Below are 20,379 nucleotides of genomic sequence, written 5' to 3' on the forward strand. Positions count from 1 at the left end.
AATTATCATTTTAGGCATAATATGCATAATTATCATCATACTTTCTTCCCCTTTGTCATCAACAAAAAGGATAAGTACAACTAACAATTTTTTAGATATGTAAGCTAGTAAGATAGTAAGTTAGAACATACAAGCTAGCAAGTTTTAGAGATGTGCAAGTTTAGCAATTCTTTGCTTCTTGAGATGGGCAAATTTAAAGATAGGCAAGATACTTCTCTTGAGATTGCAAGCTAGCAATTATTGATGATGTTCAAGATAGTAAGTTTTTTTCTCTCTTTTGAAAAGTGCAAGCTAGCAATTTAGCTTCATAGCAAGTTTTTCTCCTTGTAATTTGTAAGCTAGCAGATTTAGCAAGTGTTACATCATATTAGAACATGTAAGTTAGTAAATTTTATATCATTTTAGAGCATGCAAGCTAGCAAATTTTACACATATGAAAGTTAGTAAAATTTTACATCTTTTGAGATATGCAAGATAGCCTATTTTAGCATCTTCTTAAAATGTATAACTTAGCAAACATTACTTCTCTTGAAATTTGCAAAATAGTATTTCTTGCTTCTCTTTTGAGATGAGCAAGCTAGCAAGATTTACTCCCTCTTTATCATTGTCAAATAGAAGAGAAGAATATAATATTATAATTCTTTTCCTGTTACGTCAATTTTCACATCATGACAAAGATAAATAATAAGGATAAATTTATATCATTATTTCAATGAAAAATCAAGTCATGAATGACAAAAAGGCCATATATCATTTTTGACAGATTTCTTCTTTTGTAAATAGAAAGAATGATAGAAAATGATCTTAACTTAAAAAGAACACTCAAAGTCATAACAATCAAGAAATCAATATCATTATCTGAAAAATGTATAAGAAGAGTTTATGCATTTGGGAGATTTAAGTTTATCATTCAAGCTAGCACTTTTTGTTTGTTCTCTTTTTGTGATGCACAAGCTAGCAAGACGATCTCCCTTAGATGTGTAAGCTTGCAAGTTTTGTCTTTCTTTGCAAGCTAACAATATGCTTTTCTTGAGAGATGTGCATGCTCCTCAAAACTCCAGGCCTGCTCTGAGGTGGAGAGGGGGAGGAGAATAGGAGAGGCAAGCAAAGGCTCTAGCCTATGAGGCTCTGAATCCCTCCTATTTATAGAGGTCCCCTGTCAAACCCTAATGGGTCCTCCCCTAGTGGGTATTGTATCTGCATCCAATAAGACAAGGGCTCTATCGGATATCTTATATCCGAACCTCTACTCATCGTAATACCTACCATATGTGTATGACTCTCTAGGCCCAATATCAAGCTGGTCGTGAGTCATACCTGTCAGAACTCCTTCTAACTCAGCGAATTATTATCTCTGTAATAATTCACTCGACTCATCGACTACGGACGTACTGTTGAATCTCGGATTTTGATGATGAAGTCAATTGTCATTTGTTGTCTAATCTATGTGTTGAGATAAGTGTGCAGGATTAACTACGATGAAAGTTAGACAATTAGCAGGAGTTGCGCCGGAGTCAAGTTCATGATCACGTTGGGAGTTCGAGAGTTCGACGGAAGTTCGGACGGTCGTCGGAGGTTCTGCGAGAACAGATCCGAGAAGTCCAGAAGCTTGCCAAGCGAAGCTCGTCGGAACTCGCCAAGTGGATCGTCGCAAAGTCCAGGAGTTTGCCGGAAGTCCGCAGGAGCATCACCAAGGGTTCATCGGATGATCGACGGAAGTTCGCCGGAAACTCGCCGGAAGAAGCGATTGACGCACCGAAGCAAAGCTGCAGAAATTGTCTTAGATCTAATCGTAGTTAGCACATTGATTAAGTTGAAAAATGGGAGGTGATCCCATTAGCTTAATCTTGGGGCAATTGGGCCCCTGAAAGACTGAAATTGGGCCGAATGGAGCTAACCATTCGGACCCTGATTGCACCAGGAGGTGCAACCGCCTAGGCTAGGAGGTGGCACCGCCTGGGCTAAGCCTCCCAGCGAGACTGGGCGGTGTAACCTCCCCAGCCAGGAGGTGGCACCGCCTGAGCTCAGTCTTCGAGCTAGACTGGGCGGTGCAACCTCCCTAACAGAGAGGTGGCACCGCCTGAGCTCGGTCTTCGAGCTCTGGCAGAGAGGTGCAACCGCGTCAGTCAAGAGGTGGCACCGCCTGGGGCTCAGTCTCCGAGCCAGACTCAGGAGGTGCAACCACCCCTGACAGAGAGGTGCAACCGCCTGAGCTCAGTCTTCGAGCTCTGCCAGGCGGTGCAATCTCTCCAATCAGGAGGTACAACCGCCTGATCCCGGAATTCCGGGATTTGATCGTTTTGAGCTCCAAATTTGAATTGGGTTGGGGCCTATAAATACCCCACCCATTCAGCACTGAAAAGACACAGACCTACACCGAATTCTTGATCTTTTCCGTGATTCTAAGAGCTCAAATTTGTGAAAAGTCCTAAAGTTCTCCTCTTTCTGTTCTTTAAGTCTTGATTTGTAAAGAGAGGAGAGAAAGGTCCTGTAAGGGTTGTCTCCTGAGCCCATCAAAAGGAGTGAATCTGTAAAAGGGCAGTTGGCCTTCGCCTATTGAAGGAAGGCCTCTAGTTGACGTCGGTGACCTCGTCGATGGAGGAAGCCAAAAGTGGAGTAGGTCAAGATTGACCGAACCACTCTAAATCTCTGGTTTGCGTTTATTTTGAGCACTTTATCATTACTGCAAACCTCCTACATAGCTACTGCTCTCTGCGCCTTTACGAATAAGTTTCTAAGTGTTGATCTTTCCGAATCTGCATTCAGACGTAAATTGGTGTTTTCATACATTACAGTTTATGTTTACGTTTTGATTTTGCAAAACTGTCTTCTGCGCTTTTACGAACAAAGTTTCTAAGTTCAGATCCCTGTAAAACTGTGTTTTAGACGTAAACTACTTTTAAACGTAAAACTACGTTTAGACGTAAAACTACGTTTAGACGCAAACTACGTTTAGACGTAAAACTACGTTTAGACGTAAAACTGCGTCTAGACGCAAACTGCGTTTAGACGTAAAACTACGTTTAGACGTAAAACTGTGTTTAGACGTAAAACTGCATTTAGACGCAAACTGCACTGCGCTTAGACGCAATCTGATCTTAGACGCAAACTGCGCTTAGACGTAAACTGCGCTTAGACGCAATCTGCATTTAGATGCAAACTGCATTTAGACGCAAACTGCGTAAACTGCGCTTAGACGCAAACTGTGTTTAGACATAAACTGCACTTAATCATAAGTAATCTTAGAATCGGCTTTTGCATCAAAATAGTTTTTATCGAACGAACGCAGCTTTCGTTTTTAATTGCTGAAAGATTTCCGCTGCACTAATTCACCCCCCCCCCCCTCTCTTAGTGCTCTCGATCCTAACAATTGGTATCAGAGCAAGGTTAACTCTCTAACGGATTAAAACCCAAGAGAAATGGCATACGCCGGAAACCAAGAGGGGCATTCTATTACGCGTCCAGCCATGTTCAGTGGGACGGACTACACCTACTGGAAGACCCGAATGAGGATCTTTCTTATTTCTATGGATTTTGAACTGTGGAATCTTGTCGAAAACGGATTTTCGAAGTCTTCTCTTCCAATGATCGATTGGAATGATTTGGAGAAGAAGGCTTTCGCTCTTAATGCAAAGGCTATGAATGCCTTATTTTGTGCACTTGAGAAAAACGAGTTTAACCGTGTTTCAACTTGTGAAACTGCATTTGATATTTGGCACACACTCGAAGTGACCCATGAAGGCACAAGTAGAGTAAAAGAGTCAAAAATCAATTTGCTGTTACATTCTTTCGAACTTTTCTGGATGAAACCGAGTGAAACCATTGGCGACATGTTTACCCGTTTCACGGATGTCGTCAACGGTCTAAAAGGACTCGGAAAGAGCTTTTCGGATTTTGAGCTTGTTAATAAGATACTAAGATCCCTTCCTAAGAGTTGGGATCCTAAAGTCACTGCTATTCAAGAAGCAAAAGATCTGGGAAATTTCCCTCTTGAAGAACTAATCGGGTCATTAATGACCTACGAAATGACTTGTAAAGCTCATGAAGAGCAAGAAGACATCCTTCCAAAGAACAGGAAGGATATGGCACTCAAAGCTTCTGAATGCCACTTGAGAGAAAACTCAAGTGATGAGGACTGTGATGATGACTTGGCACTTCTAACAAGAAAGTTTAAAAAGTTCTTTAAAAGAAACAAATTTAAGAATGATGCAAAAAATAAACTTGAACCCAAGAAGGACCAAGTAATCTGCTATGAATGCAAAAAGCCCGGACACTACAAGAGTGATTGTCCCCAAATCAAAAGGAGAACATCAAAGAAGAAGGCGCTTCAAGCAACATGGGATGACTCGAGCGCATCCGAAGAAGAGGAGTCCAACACCGAGCAAGTTGCTCATTACGCCTTAATGGCCATCGAAGATGAGGTAACAAATTCAATAGATGCAGACTTATCATTCGATGAATTATTAAATGCTTTCCATGAATTGTTTGATGAGTGTAAGACTATCAGTAGTAAATACAAATTGCTAAAAAAGGAGCATGATAGTCTTATTTGTAATTTCGATAAGTTAAATGCTGAACATCATGATAGTTTAAGCCCATGCATAAAATGCCATGATCTAGAAACTCTCCAAAAAGAAAACTTGCTACTTAAGGACACCTTGAAGAAATTCGAGGTTGGTAGCAAGTCATTGAACATGATCCTTACAAACAAGGGTCACGTTCCCAAAAGAAGTGGAATTGGATTCGTGAGAAGTCCTCACCAAAATCCAACCACCTTCATAAAATGCTCCATCTTACATATTCGACATCAAGACAAATGTAACCTCTGTTGTAAATTTGGACACAAGACACATTGTTGTCCATTCAAGAAAATAAGTCCAAACAAATTGATTTGGGTTCCTAAAGGAACCATGACAAATTCTATGCAACATGATAAGAAATGTAGATCTATTTGTGAGGCACCCAAAAGCAAATGGGTACCTAAAAATCATCCCTTCCTATAAAAACATTAAAATTTTAGGCTGGAGCAAGAAATAATATTCTGCTCCTTGATTCTCGATAGTCATAAACCAAGAGTCAAAAAGGAACTCGCAACGCTTAAGTAACAAGTAGAAGTTATGAAATCACAAATGCGATTTGGATACAACCTTATTAGAAACATATGATTCCCAAATTCACATATCCCCTTGATCTTCGAACCCGTCAACTCTATCATCTACGAATTAATTCTTGTATCGTGAAGAAACTAAATATGTCATGATTTTAGAAGGGATACCAAATGAACTATCAACATACGTATGACATACGCACATTAAAAGATCTATCTTGATCGTACAAGAGCTTCTTCCTTAAATAAAAACTCATACGAAATCACGTAAGAAACGTTAATTGCTCTGAAATGAAAAAACTTTCCTCAAGGCAAAGGCTCCCTGATCAAATCACATTAGGTGCTCACTGGCTGCAGGCAGTGGCACCTCTCCAGCTAGCGGTGGCACCTCCAGCTACCACAGGTTGCCAGCGGTTGCACCGCTCCAGCCAGAGGTGCAACCGCCCGCAACTCTGCCTTTTTAAACCCACGCTAGGGCCGGCAGTGGAACCGACCCCAACTCACTCCCATTTCCTCCTCTACTCTTCCAAGTCTCCTCCATTCTCATTTCACTCCTCTAAGCTTTCCAAATACCTCCCATTTCGGAGCAAAACATCAAGAATCCTTCCTTCTCTTGAAGATTTCACAAAGGTACTCTCTAAGAAGCCCTTAAATTCTGTTTTGTTCTTCATTTACTCTTGCTCATCATCATCCCTCTAAACAGCAGTAGTTATGGGATCTAGAAGATCCTCAAGGGACAAGGGAAAGAGGAGATTAGTAGAAGAGTTTGATTTCACCCTTTTCGATTCAAAAAACCATGCTAAAAATTTTCCCTCTTTCGAATTTAGAAGTATCAATAAGGGAAAATACGTAGATCTAAATGAACTAAGAGACTTAGAGACTATCCAATGGTTTGCAAACCTAGATCTACTTCCAATCTTGCAGATTAACGAACCCATCTATCCTAGGCTAGTTAGATTATTTTACAATAACATACAAATAGATGATGAAGAAAGGATGTCCACCTATCTTTTAGGACAACACATCTCAATCACTGATAGGTTCATTCGTGATATGATAGGCATTCCCATAAAAAGCATAGGACTTTACTTTAGAGGATCATGGGATGATGAAAGTATTGGAACATCCTATGTTGAAGCCTTAGGAACAATCTTTGCCAATCCTAACATAGCATTGGTTCCTAAAAGTTGTGAACATCTACTGCCTTTGAACACTAAGATACTTCATCATATCATGACTAGTATAATTCTTCATATCATGATGAAGTAAGTCAATTAGAATTAGGAACTATGTACTTAATCATGAAGGGACATGACATCTGTCTTGGTTATCTTATCCAATAAAACATGTTAGAATTATCTAAGAAAGATATGATGCTCCCATATGGTGGTATAATCACAAGAATAATGAAAGCTTACGACATTCTAATACCACCAGAAGAAGAAGTAATGAAAGTAGATAGATTCAGCATAATAAACAAAAATCTACTTCACCGACTAAGATGTTACTATAGAAACGGTAACTGGGTTAGAATCCCTAGAAGGACTGATCACCCTCAACCTGAACCAGAATCGGAAACACCAGTATTTAGGGGTACCCAATCTCCTCCGACCCTTCCCTTTGAGGAAACACATCCAGTTGAGCAAACTCATACATCCATCGAAGAAATTGGGATTCGAATGGATCGATTCGAACAAAGACAAGAACGGATTGAACAACGACAAGATCAAATCCTATCTGAGCTGCAGCAAATTCATAGTCAATTTGACTCCTTGTTTAGGCACTTTAATTTTCCACCTCATCAATGAACTTGTTGAACACCTGTTGTTGTTGTAAACTTCTTATGTTACTCACTTCTGATGTGCTGGCTGTAAACATCTATCTTGCGCCTTGTGGTAAAAGTTATCTCAGATTTTTATGGTATCATTACTGTTTGGTATGTGATGTGTCCAAATTAAGAATGTTGTGCCTTGAAACTAAAAGTTTTGAAAACCTTGTGCTTTGATTTCATTCGAAGAGAATTAGGAATGTTGATGTGTCCGAATAGATAAATTTGTTAAAATTATTTTTCGGACTATATTGAATGATCAAATCACTTGATTGCCATGTTTCTATGATTATATGTGAAAATCTGCAACAAAATCTTGTCCGAATGCATCTTATTTATTCGAATGCTATAAAACAGATTTTCTCGTGCACCTTCATGAAAAATAAGTTTCTGAAATAGATTTGATGAAGTGATTCATGTGTATGTATTCCATCCTGAAAAATCTTTACATAGACAATGGATTATAACAAAAAGGGGAAGAAGTATTTAAAGCAATCTATGTAAAATTCCTCTATAAGCTTGCTATTATTATTTTCCTGGTATCATAATTACTATGCTTTTTGTTGATGACAAAGGGGGGGATATATGAATTGATAAATACTGCCATGTTTAGAAATACTATGAGTGATGCTATAAACACTGCTATGATTATGCCATCCTTGCATCACCAAGAGATATATGAACATGTGCTAAAGTTTGCATTATGCCCTGAGTTGATATCTTATCATGTGAAGAAAATGCAAAACTTGCTAGAATATTTCAAATGTGTGCATCATGTAATAGTGCTTCACAGCTTTATATGATAATGTTCAAACTACATGATGAATAGTTACAAACAGAATCATACAAACTTGATGATGTATGTCAAGCCTTGACATCATCTTTGAAGAGATACATCATGATGAGTATCATGATGGGAGTATTGATAAGTTTAACTGATCTAACTTATCAATACGTCACTTGAATTCTTAGGTCTTGAATTCAAGGTTGACTTATCTCAACTATAGCATATAGACAAGGGGAGTTAAGGATAACTCCATTATCAATTGATTGTCATCATCAAAAAGGGGGAGATTGTTGAATCTCGGATTTTGATGATGAAGTCAATTGTCATTTGTTGTCTAATCTATGTGTTGAGATAAGTGTGCAGGATTAACTACGATGAAAGTTAGACAAGCAGCAGGAGTTACGCCGGAGTCAAGTTCATGATCACGTTGGGAGTTCGAGAGTTCGACGGAAGTTCGGACGGTCGTCGGAGGTTCTGCGAGAACAGATCCGAGAAGTCCAGAAGCTTGCCAAGCGAAGCTCGTCGGAACTCGCCAAGTGGATCGTCGCAAAGTCCAGGAGTTTGCCGGAAGTCCGCAGGAGCATCACCGAGGGTTCATCGGATGATCGACGGAAGTTCGCCGGAAACTCGCCGGAAGAAGCGATTGACGCACCGAAGCCAAGCTGCAGAAATTGTCTTAGATCTAATCGTAGTTAGCACGTTGATTAAGTTGGAAAATGGGAGGTGATCCCATTAGCTTAATCTTGGGGCAATTGGGCCCCTGAAAGACTGAAATTGGGCCGAATGGAGCTAACCATTCGGACCCTGATTGCACCAGGATGTGCAACCGCCTAGGCCAGGAGGTGGCACCGCCTGGGCAAAGCCTCCCAGCGAGACTGGGCGGTGTAACCTCCCCAGCCAGGAGGTGGCACCGCCTGAGCTCAGTCTTCGAGCTAGACTGGGCGGTGCAACCTCCCTGACAGAGAGGTGGCACCGCCTGAGCTCGGTCTTCGAGCTCTGGCAGAGAGGTGCAACCGCCTCAGTCAAGAGGTGGCACCGCCTGGGGCTCAGTCTCTGAGCCAGACTCAGGAGGTGCAACCGCCCCTGACAAAGAGGTGCAACCGCCTGAGCTCAGTCTTCGAGCTCTGCAAGGTGGTGCAACCTCTCCAGTCAGGAGGTACAACCGCCTGATCCCGGAATTCCGGGATTTGATCGTTTTGAGCTCCAAATTTGAATTGGGTTGGGGCCTATAAATACCCCACCCATTCAGCACTGAAAAGACACAGACCTACACCGAATTCTTGATCTTTTCTGTGATTCTAAGAGCTCAAATTTGTGAAAAGTCCTAAAGTTCTCCTCTTTATGTTCTTCAAGTCTTGAGTTGTAAAGAGAGGAGAGAAAGGTCCTGTAAGGGTTGTCTCCTGAGCCCATCAAAAGGAGTGAATCTGTAAAAGGGCAGTTGGCCTTCGCCTATTGAAGGAAGGCCTCTAGTTGACGTCGGTGACCTCGTCGGTGGAGGAAGCCAAAAGTGGAGTAGGTCAAGATTGACCGAACCACTCTAAATCTCTGGTTTGCGTTTATTTTGAGCACTTTATCATTACTGCAAACCTCCTACATAGCTACTGCTCTCTGCGCCTTTACGAACAAGTTTCTAAGTGTTGATCTTTTCGAATCTGCATTCAAACGTAAATCGGTGTTTTCATACATTACAGTTTACGTTTACGTTTTGATTCTGCAAAACTGTCTTCTGCGCTTTTACGAACAAAGTTTCTAAGTTCAGATCCCTATAAAATTGTGTTTTAGACGTAAACTACTTTTAAACGTAAAACTACGTTTAGACGTAAAACTGCGTTTAGACGCAAACTGCGTTTAGACGTAAAACTACGTTTAGACGTAAAACTGCGTTTAGACGCAAACTGCGTTTAGACATAAAACTACGTTTAGACGTAAAACTGTGTTTAGACATAAAACTGCGTTTAGACGCAAACTGCACTGCGCTTAGACGCAATCTGATCTTAGACGCAAACTGCGCTCAGACCTTAGACGCAAATTGCGCTTAGACGCAATCTGCATTTAGACACAAACTGCATTTAGACGCAAACTGTGTAAACTGCGCTTAGACGCAAACTGTGTTTAGACATAAACTGCACTTAATCATAAGTAATCTTAGAATCGGCTTTTGCATCAAAATAGTTTTTATCGAACGAACGCAGCTTTCGTTTTTAATTGCTGAAAGATTTCCGCTGCACTAATTCACCCCCCCCCTCTTAGTGCTCTCGATCCTAACACGTACTAGGCTACTACGCCGTAGTCCCAGACGATACAGGGGAATCCAATCCATTGGACTTGTCTGTCCTCAGTTACTATGTACCTATATCCCTCATCCATCTAATATCCCAGAGACCGTATATCGAGCATGGTGCTGTCAACCCATACGATTTCTACTCGAGTCTCGCTCTAATCGGATTCTCCCGGAGAACTCTTTCTCTCTCAACCTGAATGACCCTGGGTTGGGATTTGTCTGAGCAAGAATACATGGGATATTTCTCTCATGACGCCGAGAGTGGATGATCCTCTATCGACACTCAATAGCCCTCGTAAGGTCGACTACCACTCCCAATGACCAATTGTACTAGATCTGTGACAACTAAACCTATAAGTTTGGTATCAAAGAGTGGAGCACTCATACATGACATCCTTGGTGTCTAAAGTCTAAGGACCAAATACACCAATAGGACTACGGAATCGCTGTCTGACAATAAGGCATCATCAACCATCCAGCATTCCGTAAGTGGATCAATCAGTGAACCCATTCTCCAATGAGCACCTGTACTGTATCCCTAGTGTCCCTACACGAGCAGCTATGATACTAGCTGCATCCATCATATGGACGGGTATACAGCACACCAGTCTGTCCGGTTATCACGATGTCCCTCTCGAGTAACCTATGACCGGGATTATTTAGGATATGTGTTTAAAGGTGAATCGATCTCATTATCGTGATCTTATCACGATCAGATTCCCATTGCACAAATCCAAGGACATCACAATATATATATGCATATATGCAATAGTTATAAAGTGATATACGCCAAAATATAATAAGCAAAAAGATTCGGTATCAAGTCACACGTGCCATCACTCACGTGATTGGCTTGCTAGGCACCTATAACTAGCAGCTTAATGCATAAATATATTATGATGTTGATGGATCTGTGTAATGAGAATCAAATTGTGATAAGATCATGATAACGAGACTGATTTACCTCTAAACACAGGCCCTAAATAATCTTGGTCATAGTTTACTCGAGAGGGACATCGAGATAACCGGACATACAGGTATATTGTATACTCATCCATATGACAGAGGTGGCTAGTCTCATAGTTGCTCGTGTGGGGACACTAGAGCTATAGTGCAAATGTTCATTGGAGAATAAGTTCATTAATTGATCTGCTTGTGGAATGCTGGATGGTTAATGATACCTTATTGTCAGAGAGTGATTTCGTCATCCTAGTGGTATACCTGGTCTTTAGACTTGAGATACCAAGGATGTCCTGTATGAGTACTCCACTCTTTGATGCCAAACTTTTAGGTTTGGAAGTTCTGGATCTAGTACAACTAGTCATCAAGAGTAATAGTCAATCTTACGATGGCTATTGAGTGTCGATAAAGGATCATCCACTCTTAGTATCATAAGAGGAATATCTCATATGTTCTTGCTTAGATAAATCCTTGGCCAAGGTCATTCGGATTGAGAGAGAAAGAATTCTCTGGGAGAATCTGATTAGAGCGAGACTCAAGGAGAAACCGTAGAGACCTGACAGCACCAGGCTCGATGTATAATATCTAGGATATTAGATGGATGATAAACTATAAGTATACGATAACTAAGAACATATATGTTCAAATGATTGGATTCTCTTGTATCGTTTGGGGACTATAACGTAGTTGTCTAATACGTTTGTAGTTGATGAGTCGAGTGAATTATTATTAAAATAACAATTCATTGAGCCAAAAGAAGTTATGAAAGGTATAACTCATGATCAGCTCGATATTCGGCCTAGAGGGTCACATGCATATGATAGGTATTGTGATGAGTAGAGGTTCGGATATGAGATATCTATCGGAGCCCTTATTTTATTGGATATCCAATAACATCTTGAATTATTGGATCCTATGGATGATATCTAATAAGAGTCAATTAGAGATTATTGGATAGAGTTCTACTAATCTAAGAGGCTTCGGTAGTTGGATGGATATCCAATACCCAATATGGTAGGATCTATTTTGGTTAAGTTGATAAGGGACCTCTATAAATAGAAGAGAACCAAAGGGTTATAGGCTAGACTTTTTGATTGCCACCTCCTATTCTTCTCTCCCCTTCTCCTCCTTAGACAATAGGTTTAGAGATTTGGGCAGCGATTTGAATAGCATCTTCGTAGCCCTTATTGTGTGGATCACCACTAGAGAGGAGGATACTTGACCTTCTTCATCCTCTCCCATAGATCTGTAGGAATATAGGGATATACGATCTACATAGGTAACACAACTATCTCACACGTGATTTTTAGTTTCGTGGGTTTTTGCACACCAATCTTCGTACGATGATAAACACATTTTGAGAAATTTGATATTTTTGTTTTATGTTCTTCCGCTGCACATGTGTTGTCGCTCCTAAATTTCCCTATAGAGTAATTGGATAGAGTTCTAGTACCCAATAGGGCATGATCCATTAGGGTTAAGTTGACAAGGACCTCTATAAATAGGAGGGAACTAAAGGGGGCATAGGCTAAACCATTTTTGGCTGGCACCTCCTATACTCCTCTCTTCCTCTCCTCCTCAGTCGATAGCCCTAGTTTGGGGCATGTGGACAGAAAGAAGGGTCAACCCCTTCTCGATCATGTGGTGAGCGCGGAAAGAATGATTGTGTAGCGATTTGAGAAGCGTCTTCATCATATCTATTATGTGGATCATTGCTAGAGAGGAGAACAGTTGACCTCAATGATCCTCTCCTATAGATCTACATGTTTTCAAGGATATACGATCTCCTTAGGTAACACATCTTTAACATACGCATAGTTTTTTGGTTTTGCGGGTTTTTATGCACCAATCTCGCATGACGATAAGAAACTATTTTCTATGGGAAATGTAAGATTTTTATTTTTTGCTCTTCCATTACGCATGTGATGTTGTCCCAAGTTATCCAACAAACACTAGGGATATAATACAGGTGCTCATTGGATAATGAGTTCACTTATTGATTTACTCACGGAATGTTGGATAGTTGATGATACCTCATTATCAGACAGCGATTCTTTCATCCCAATTGTGTATCTGGTCCTTTAACTTGAGAAACCGAGGATACCTTGTATGAGTACTCCACTCTTTGATACCATACTTATAGGTTTTGAAGTTTCAGATCTAACATAATTGGTCATTAGGAGTGGTAACCAACTTACGAGGGCAATTGAGTGTCAATAGATGTTCATCCGCTCTTAATGTCATGAGAGAAATATCCTATGTATTATTGCTCAGGCAAATCCCTAGCTAGGGTCATTCGGATTGAAAGAGAAAGAGTTCTCTAGGAGAATCCGATTAGAGCGAGACTCGAGTAGATTCCGTATAGGCCTGACAACACCATGCCCGGCATGCGGTCTCTGGGATATTAGATGGATGAGGGACTATAGATACATGATAGTTGAGGTCAGATAGGTCCGATGGATTGGATTTCCTTATATCATCAAGAAACTACAACGTAGTGGTCTAGTACATCCGTAATTGATGAGTCGAATGAATTATTATGGAGATAATAATTCATTGAGTTGGAAAAAGTTTTGATATGTATGACTCATTATCAGCTCGATATTGGACCTAAAGGGTCACACACATATGGTAGGTGTTACAATGAGTAGAGATTAAGATATGAGATATCCGTTAGAGTCCTTATCTTATTGGATTTCCAATAAGCCCCTGAATTATTGGATATTGTGGAGAAGATCCAATAAGAGCCATTGAGAAATTATTAAGTAGAGATCCACTAATCCAAAAGACTTGGGTAGTTGGATTGAGATCCAATACCCAATAGGGCATGATCCATTAGGATTAAGTGTTATGATCATAAAGACACTAAGAGGAGAGGGTGCATTAGTGCTTTCGAAATAAAGTTTCGATTTGAAAGTTCGATGAAATATACATATCAAAAATACGTTTAACATAGAATTTGAGTAAGTGTACTGAGCAACTAAATCAGTTAGTAATAGTAAAGAAAAACATAAAGAGAAATGTAAACCAGATTTATAGTGGTTCAATCGTCCTAACTTACGTCCACTCTTGATTCTTCTTCCCTCGAGGTCATCGGCTTTCACTATCGATCTTCTTTCCAACGAATGAATATCAACAATCTTTACTATAACTTTTTCTTCTTTTAATAGGAGAAACCTTTTATAAAAGGCATCACATGCAAAAGACTTAATACTTTTTATAATACTTTTATTAATTTTTACTCAATTCTTATCTTATCAAACAAACATGATATTAACTCTAAGTAACTTTAAAAATAGAAGAAAAAAAATTAAATCCCCCGTCGTCGAAGCAACGGCAGGAACTGGGTGTCACCCCCGATTTGCCGCCTCTGTTTTGCGAGGAGGTTCCTACCATCCTCCATTGCGAATGCTTACTTACTGAGGCATCTTCTTCCACTTCTTTTTTTCTTGCCGCCTCGATTTCACCCCCGATCGCCAATTCTAGGGTCCCGATTCCGCCTCGATCGCTCGATCCTTCGCCATGGGGACGGGCTGCAAGTCGGCGTTGCACCATCTGCACAGGGACAAGGCCAGGAACCGGGTGGACGACCTCCAGTCCGCCATCAAGGATTGCCGCGCCGCCGACGTCGCTGTCCTCGAGGAGCAGGTCCACCAGAGGCTCCGCGAGTGTTGGGCCGAGCTCAACCAGCCTTCACCCGCCACCTCCCTGCAGGTAATCGAGTCGGAGGCCGATCTTTCTTTCTGTCTGTTTGTTTGTTCGGTCGATTTGGAGTTTTCGGTTGATTCTTTGTGGACAGGGGAAGACTCCTGACACTTGGGATGTGTTTTCGTAGACGCTCCGTCTGTTGCAGCTGAGCGAGGAGGAGGATGATGCGACGAGCAAGCTGGCCGAGTTGGCGTTCGGGAACACACCAAAGCCCGAGCTAGTGGAATTGCAACAAGCTGATGTTGGAGCCGCACAAGGTGGACGGGCTGCCAACTTTCAAGAGGTGAATACAAACCTAATCTTCTTTTCTTTGTGCGTTACCACAATTTGGTAATTGAATCTTTGGACAAAAAACCAATACACTGAGAGGTGAATACTCAGTCCTTTGCTTTCATTGTTCTAACCAGAGAATTCGCAAGTATATTCAATTTTGATGGAACTCTAAAGGCAGAGAAGAAAGCTGTTCATGAATAGAGTGAAAAAGAATATGACCCATGCAGGATATTTTGTTTTTGAATAAAAAATCAGGATATAAGATAAGAATATGGCCCATTTTACTTGCATGTTATGTGGGGATAAATATTTTAATAATTTAAACTTATTTTTTTCATTAATTTGTGGTGGTCATTTTGGAAGTGAAAGTTGTCAAATTGGCTCTTGCAGGAATACTATGTGAATCAGAATGTAGTTGGGCAGAAGCTCCCATATGCCGACCACTCTGAGAGCAACCTCCAGACAGGGCCAGATAAAGTGACTTGCCATGAAGGGGTCAATCATTATAATTATCAGCAATACAATATGCATCAAGAACTGCCCCATGATCTTTATGTTGATGTCGATCCTACTGAGTAGAATGGCCGAAATGTGTTTCCCTATATGTCAGATGTGCTGCCAGCTATTTGCCCTCGGCCTTCTGCATTTTTAAGGCCAAAGTGTGCTCTTTGGGATTGTCCAAGGCCTGCTCAGGGATCAGAATGGTGCCGAGACTATTGTAGCAGCTTCCATGCCACTCTAGCGATTAATGAAGATATGCCAGGTATGACGCTGGTGCTTCGCCCTGGAGGCATCGATTTGAAGGATGGTCCACTTTTTGCTGCTCTTAGCACAAAAATACAAGGAAAATTTGTTGGTATTCCAGTATTTGAAGGTGCTGCAACTGCAAGGTCACCATGGAATGCTTCAGGTATGGGTGTACTCCATCTTCAGTGACATTTAAATACTGCTCATTTGTCCATAATTTCTAGCCAGCTAGTTCACCCATTTGAAAACTCTACTGTGTGGTATGTATGGTTGTGTCTACTTTTCTCCTTTTCTTCTTTTGATGAACTTAGGATTGCCAGGAATTTTTGTATTATGCTGCAGAGCTATTTGATCTTTGTGTTCTTGAAGACGAATCACTAAGAGAATGGCTTTTTTTTTGACAAGCCAAGGAGGGCATTTGAGAGGGGGAACTGGAAGCAAAGTTCATTGCCAAATTATAATGGCCGTTGTTGGCATGAATCTAGGAAGCAAGTATTGAAGGAATATGGGTGGTTCAAAAGATCCTACTACATGGATCCTCAACCGCTAACTCACTATGAGTGACATCTGTATGAATATGAGATCAATGATTCTGAAGCCTTTGCATTATATAGACTAGAATTCAAGCTCATTGATCTAAAGGAAAGTGGCAAGGCTTAGTTGACCAGTAATTCACTTGTGGATCTGCAACAGCGGATGGGAAGGCTCAAAGCAGAGAACAGTGTGGATTCTAAGAAGAATACCAAGAGCAGGACAAAAGCAAATCAGAAAGACAGTGCTGGAGACTTCTATGTAGCTTCAGACGTGGCTGATCAAAAGGACAATACTCCAAATATTTTCCGTGCTCTGATCCAGATAGCTTCTCTAGATGAGAACTCTGCCTATGAGCAATATGCTTGTACGGTCAATAGCTTGAATGACTGTTATGGAAAATAGGAGAATGTTAGCAACCACTTGAAACTTGCTGCATTCAGACACGTAATCAGCATTTTCTCACTCATTTCTGGTAACGAGTTGTTTTGCTTCAATTTACAGCATACATCCTAGCTGTTTGATGCTGCTAATTAGTCACAGCCTTCTGACTCTGTTTTTCTGGTACTTTATAATACAAGTCTGCAGTATTAAGGATCAGCAAGTGTTAGAAAAAAAGAATCATTTTGAAGCACAGCAGCTTGATCATTCTGAAAGTTACAGTATGTTGCCGACTGTAATTATGTCAATTGGCTTGACAGTAGAGCATCTCTGTTTTTGGGATGCATCTTTTAACTGGAAGGACAACTAACTAGTTATTGCATGGCTTTTTGGAATGGGAGATGAGAAATTGTATGCTTCTCTCGGTCTCCACGGTGCAGTGTTTTCCTGAGATTTTGAAAAAGCTTAATTTGTTAGTGGTTCTAGTCATCTAAATCTCAAATCTTTTTGCACTAAAGGCTTGCTGGCGCAGGCTAAAGCCTGTTTGAACCCTTTTTTCTGCATCTGAAAGCTGCTGTTGTGATTTTGAGGTTACACCCTGATATATCAGTATTTTGTTGGTTGCAGTACTATATAGTTATACAGGATGAAGAAAGATGATACAGCTATTCTGTTGTGAATTACTTGGAGGACAGTGTGTTTTGTTCATTCTGAACGTATATTGCCTGTCAGAGTGTGTAAAATTGAAAAGCAGTGAAATCTGATTGTGAGATAACAGTCCTCAAAATGTAGTCCTCATGTTTCAGAAATGTTGTTCCTCAAGCAATAGCAGCATGAGTTCTTTTATGGTATAGATGAAGATAAATGTAACAGAAACTGCTGCTTGGAATCTCATGCTGTCATGTAATCTGCTAAACTGACCCAAAGCTTATATGATGTGATTGAGTGAGCAATCTTCAGATATCAAATGATGATAGCCACGAAAGCCAGCCTAGTTTGCTTGTGAGATGGTAATGGAGGTGGATATGTTTCAGCACACAGAGTGCCCAGTCCGGTGCGTAATGGAGAAAGGGTGCAGAGGAGAAGTCAGTCATAGATATATCTGATGTCCATAGATCCTGTTCCTCAATATGTTCAGCCACTCATGCTCAAAGAAGCACATCAACAGCAGGGTAGTAATCAAGGCAAAGGACATCTGCAACTTATCCATGTTTCACTCAGATTTCTTACTCCATGGCCTATATCATAAGGTTCTTGTTCTTTTGCCAATAACTTGTCTTTCTTAAGTTGTTTTAATGAAAAAAGTACAATTTAAATGGTATGATAAATAGCAGCTCGAATTGAGTACAGTGTGTTGCAGAAAAAGCGATCAATAAATGCAGCAGACTTCAGTTGAACAGACGCAGCAGCATCTCTTTGTTCGAGAGAGGAGATCGGTTCAACAAGGAAGCAAAGAATAGTGAGGCGCACAGATCAACAAATGAATACCTTTGGAAGTAGAAAAAGTGACTAGAGCAAGGCCAATACACAAAAGATCATGCACATCAAGCTGCCAGGTGCTTGCTACAGACCTTCCTGATCTCCCCCGTCTTCCCCTTCTTCACCCTGATGGATCCCATCTTCTCCATGCCCGCAGCGAAGGCGTCGAAGAACCTGACCTTGTCCCTTCCCAGGCCCTGCACCAGAGGCCTCGTCCGCGGGTCCAGGAACAGCGCCTGGTCCGTGGCCAGCAGCCCCATCTTGGCCTCCAGGTTGCCGTAGTACATGTGGTCGAAGGAGAAGGGGGTCTGCACGTCGAACGGCGCCACCACGTCGTTGTTGCCGCCGGAGCGGGGGCACGACATCCGCAGCGCCTTGAGGAGCCGCAGGTCGATCGAGGGGTCGGGCTCCCCGGTGCCGCGGAAGTCGTACAGTCGGCTCACGAACTGGTCGCAGTGGGAGAAGCCGATGGTGTGCGCCCCCGACAGCGCCACCAGGTCCTCCGTGCGAAACCCCTTGGCCGCGAACAGCCGGATGAGCTCGTCCACCGTGGAGTTGGCTCGAGGGAGGTTACCCCTCACCTTCCCCGCCATCGACACTCTGCTGTCCTTCCTCCCCTTCTTGACGCCATAGTTCGGCCCTCCTGCCTGCATGCACTCAACGATCTAATTAAAGGGAAATACCAATATACGCTTCATTTCTCTTTGTCCTTCTTCCTGTCACAGGCCATCTCAATCATGAGGAGATGGTGGGAGTGTTACACAGTGCATTTGTCACGAGAAATAATGGCCAAAGAACACATGTGAAGTGGATCTCTTACATCGAAGCAGTGTCAGATCAGTCGCTTGACACTGAGAAACCAGACAAGAAACGATGGGATAATCTAAGCGGCTACATGTATCAGACAGCTCAAAGAAAGAAGACACTCGACTAAATGGCAGACTTTGAGTTGATCTTGAGAAGGAAAACAGAACCCAGATGTCATCTACCAAAACAACAAAATCTTATGATTATATATTTACAGCTACAAGTAGATCCAGTTGTCTGCTGTGGGCTGTGAAACACTATCTTCTACCTAGCAAACAACTCCAGGCCACACCTAAGTTTGGCTTGTACAAGAAGCACATCAAGGAGAACCTCCAACACAAGTGAAGAGGCTGATGGAGACCAATTAAGGATTGCTTTGATGATATCATGAACGGGATGAGGTGCATGCATTCTTTTCGCTACTCCTAGTAGGTTATCTTTATGGCTTCATCGTTACGATAAGTATGAGAGCTTTGAAGGAAGTACCAGGCGGACGAAGTCTCTGGCAGCCATGGCAAGGATGTCGGCGCAGGTGACCATGCCGGGGCACTTGCTCTCCACCAACGCCTTGGCCATTTCCACTGTCTCGAACGCCTCGGGCGCCAGGTTCTTGTTGTCCTCCACGTCCCTCTCCACCACCACCTGCCCGCCGGTGGTCGGCGCGATCAGTATGGACGCGTCGCAGCCCTGCATCCAACACACGCGGCGCACTTTAGCCAGTGAAGATAGGATCCTGCTACAATGCGCCGCGCAACACAGATTTTTCGGCTTTACTTCGACGAAGCAGTCATGGAAGAAGAGGCGGATGGTGGCGGCACCGGACGCCGGCGAGTCACGGAACCGTCGGGCGGTGACGGAGGCGACGAGCTGGTCGACGTGGGGGCAGGTGTTGGCGTAGAAGTCCAACGAGAGCTGGTGCCGGACGGGGACCCTCTTCCTCTTCGTGGCATTGCTGTAGCCGCCCTCGACGAACCCAACACAACATGAGACGAAATAGAACCCCAACGAGAACGTGAGAAGGGCGACACGGAGGAAGCTGGAGCGGCCTCCCATGGCAGAACACAACAGCAGAAGAAACAAACACGCTTTGCCTCTCTTCTCACAGGGAGGAGGAGGAGGAGGAGGAGGAGGAAGAGGAGGAGTTCCAAGAAGAACCAAGCTGCATGTGGGATGGAAAGGATGTGCCCCTTGCAGCCATAAATGACGTGGGAACAAGACATCTAATGAGAGAATCCATAGCCCGTGACCTAAAGTGTGTCTCTTCTGGGTCCATCGCTGAGGATAGACTTCAAGCCACACATGCTTGGTTCCTTTTACCGCGGTCTATGTTTTCCGGTGTGCATCATCTAAAGCCTTTAAGTGACTCAAACCACATGCAAGCCACAGCCATGGTGGAGATTCCTACGTATGCCCACGTGACACGGCCATGGACATGGCAATACAATAACTTTAAGGACATAACAGCCGGGTAGTTGGTGCCTACCATGTCG

The 20,379-nt window shown here is 42.1% G+C and overlaps 2 protein-coding genes across 2 annotated transcripts; one reads left to right on the forward strand and one right to left on the reverse strand.

The window, feature by feature from the left end:
- Positions 1-14,286: 14,286 nt before the first annotated feature.
- Positions 14,287-17,853, forward strand: LOC103999931 (transcription factor VOZ1-like). Its single transcript, XM_065188390.1, has 4 exons — positions 14,287-14,677; positions 14,799-14,954; positions 15,335-15,854; positions 16,034-17,853. The coding sequence occupies exons 1-3, from the start codon at positions 14,486-14,488 to the stop codon at positions 15,521-15,523; spliced, it is 537 nt and encodes a 178-aa protein (XP_065044462.1). The 5' UTR covers positions 14,287-14,485; the 3' UTR covers positions 15,524-15,854; positions 16,034-17,853.
- Positions 17,854-17,924: 71 nt separating this feature from the next.
- On the reverse strand, positions 17,925-20,106 carry LOC135676796 (peroxidase 19-like). The gene is made up of 3 exons (XM_065188382.1): positions 19,664-20,106; positions 19,376-19,576; positions 17,925-18,729 (listed from the first exon to the last, which is right to left on the reverse strand). Exons 1-3 carry the CDS (start codon positions 19,940-19,942, stop codon positions 18,148-18,150), a joined length of 1,062 nt encoding a protein of 353 aa, XP_065044454.1. The 5' UTR covers positions 19,943-20,106; the 3' UTR covers positions 17,925-18,147.
- Between the last annotated feature and the right edge of the window lie 273 nt (positions 20,107-20,379).

This window comes from Musa acuminata, chromosome BXJ1-1 (genome assembly GCF_036884655.1).
Source record: "Musa acuminata AAA Group cultivar baxijiao chromosome BXJ1-1, Cavendish_Baxijiao_AAA, whole genome shotgun sequence".
Lineage (NCBI taxonomy): Eukaryota > Viridiplantae > Streptophyta > Magnoliopsida > Zingiberales > Musaceae > Musa > Musa acuminata.

Bases quoted from the DNA above. Each gene is read 5' to 3' on its own strand.
- LOC103999931 (XM_065188390.1), top strand. From the start codon at position 14,486: ATGGGGACGGGCTGCAAGTCGGCGTTGCACCATCTGCACAGGGACAAG. The intron at 14,678-14,798 runs GTAATCGAGTCG...GTGTTTTCGTAG, and splicing joins CACCCGCCACCTCCCTGCAG to ACGCTCCGTCTGTTGCAGCT. The intron at 14,955-15,334 runs GTGAATACAAAC...TGGCTCTTGCAG, and splicing joins GGGCTGCCAACTTTCAAGAG to GAATACTATGTGAATCAGAA.
- LOC135676796 (XM_065188382.1), bottom strand. From the start codon at position 19,942: ATGGGAGGCCGCTCCAGCTTCCTCCGTGTCGCCCTTCTCACGTTCTCG. The intron at 19,577-19,663 runs GTAAAGCCGAAA...TGTTGGATGCAG, and splicing joins TCCATGACTGCTTCGTCGAA to GGCTGCGACGCGTCCATACT. The intron at 18,730-19,375 runs GTACTTCCTTCA...GAGTGCATGCAG, and splicing joins CCAGAGACTTCGTCCGCCTG to GCAGGAGGGCCGAACTATGG.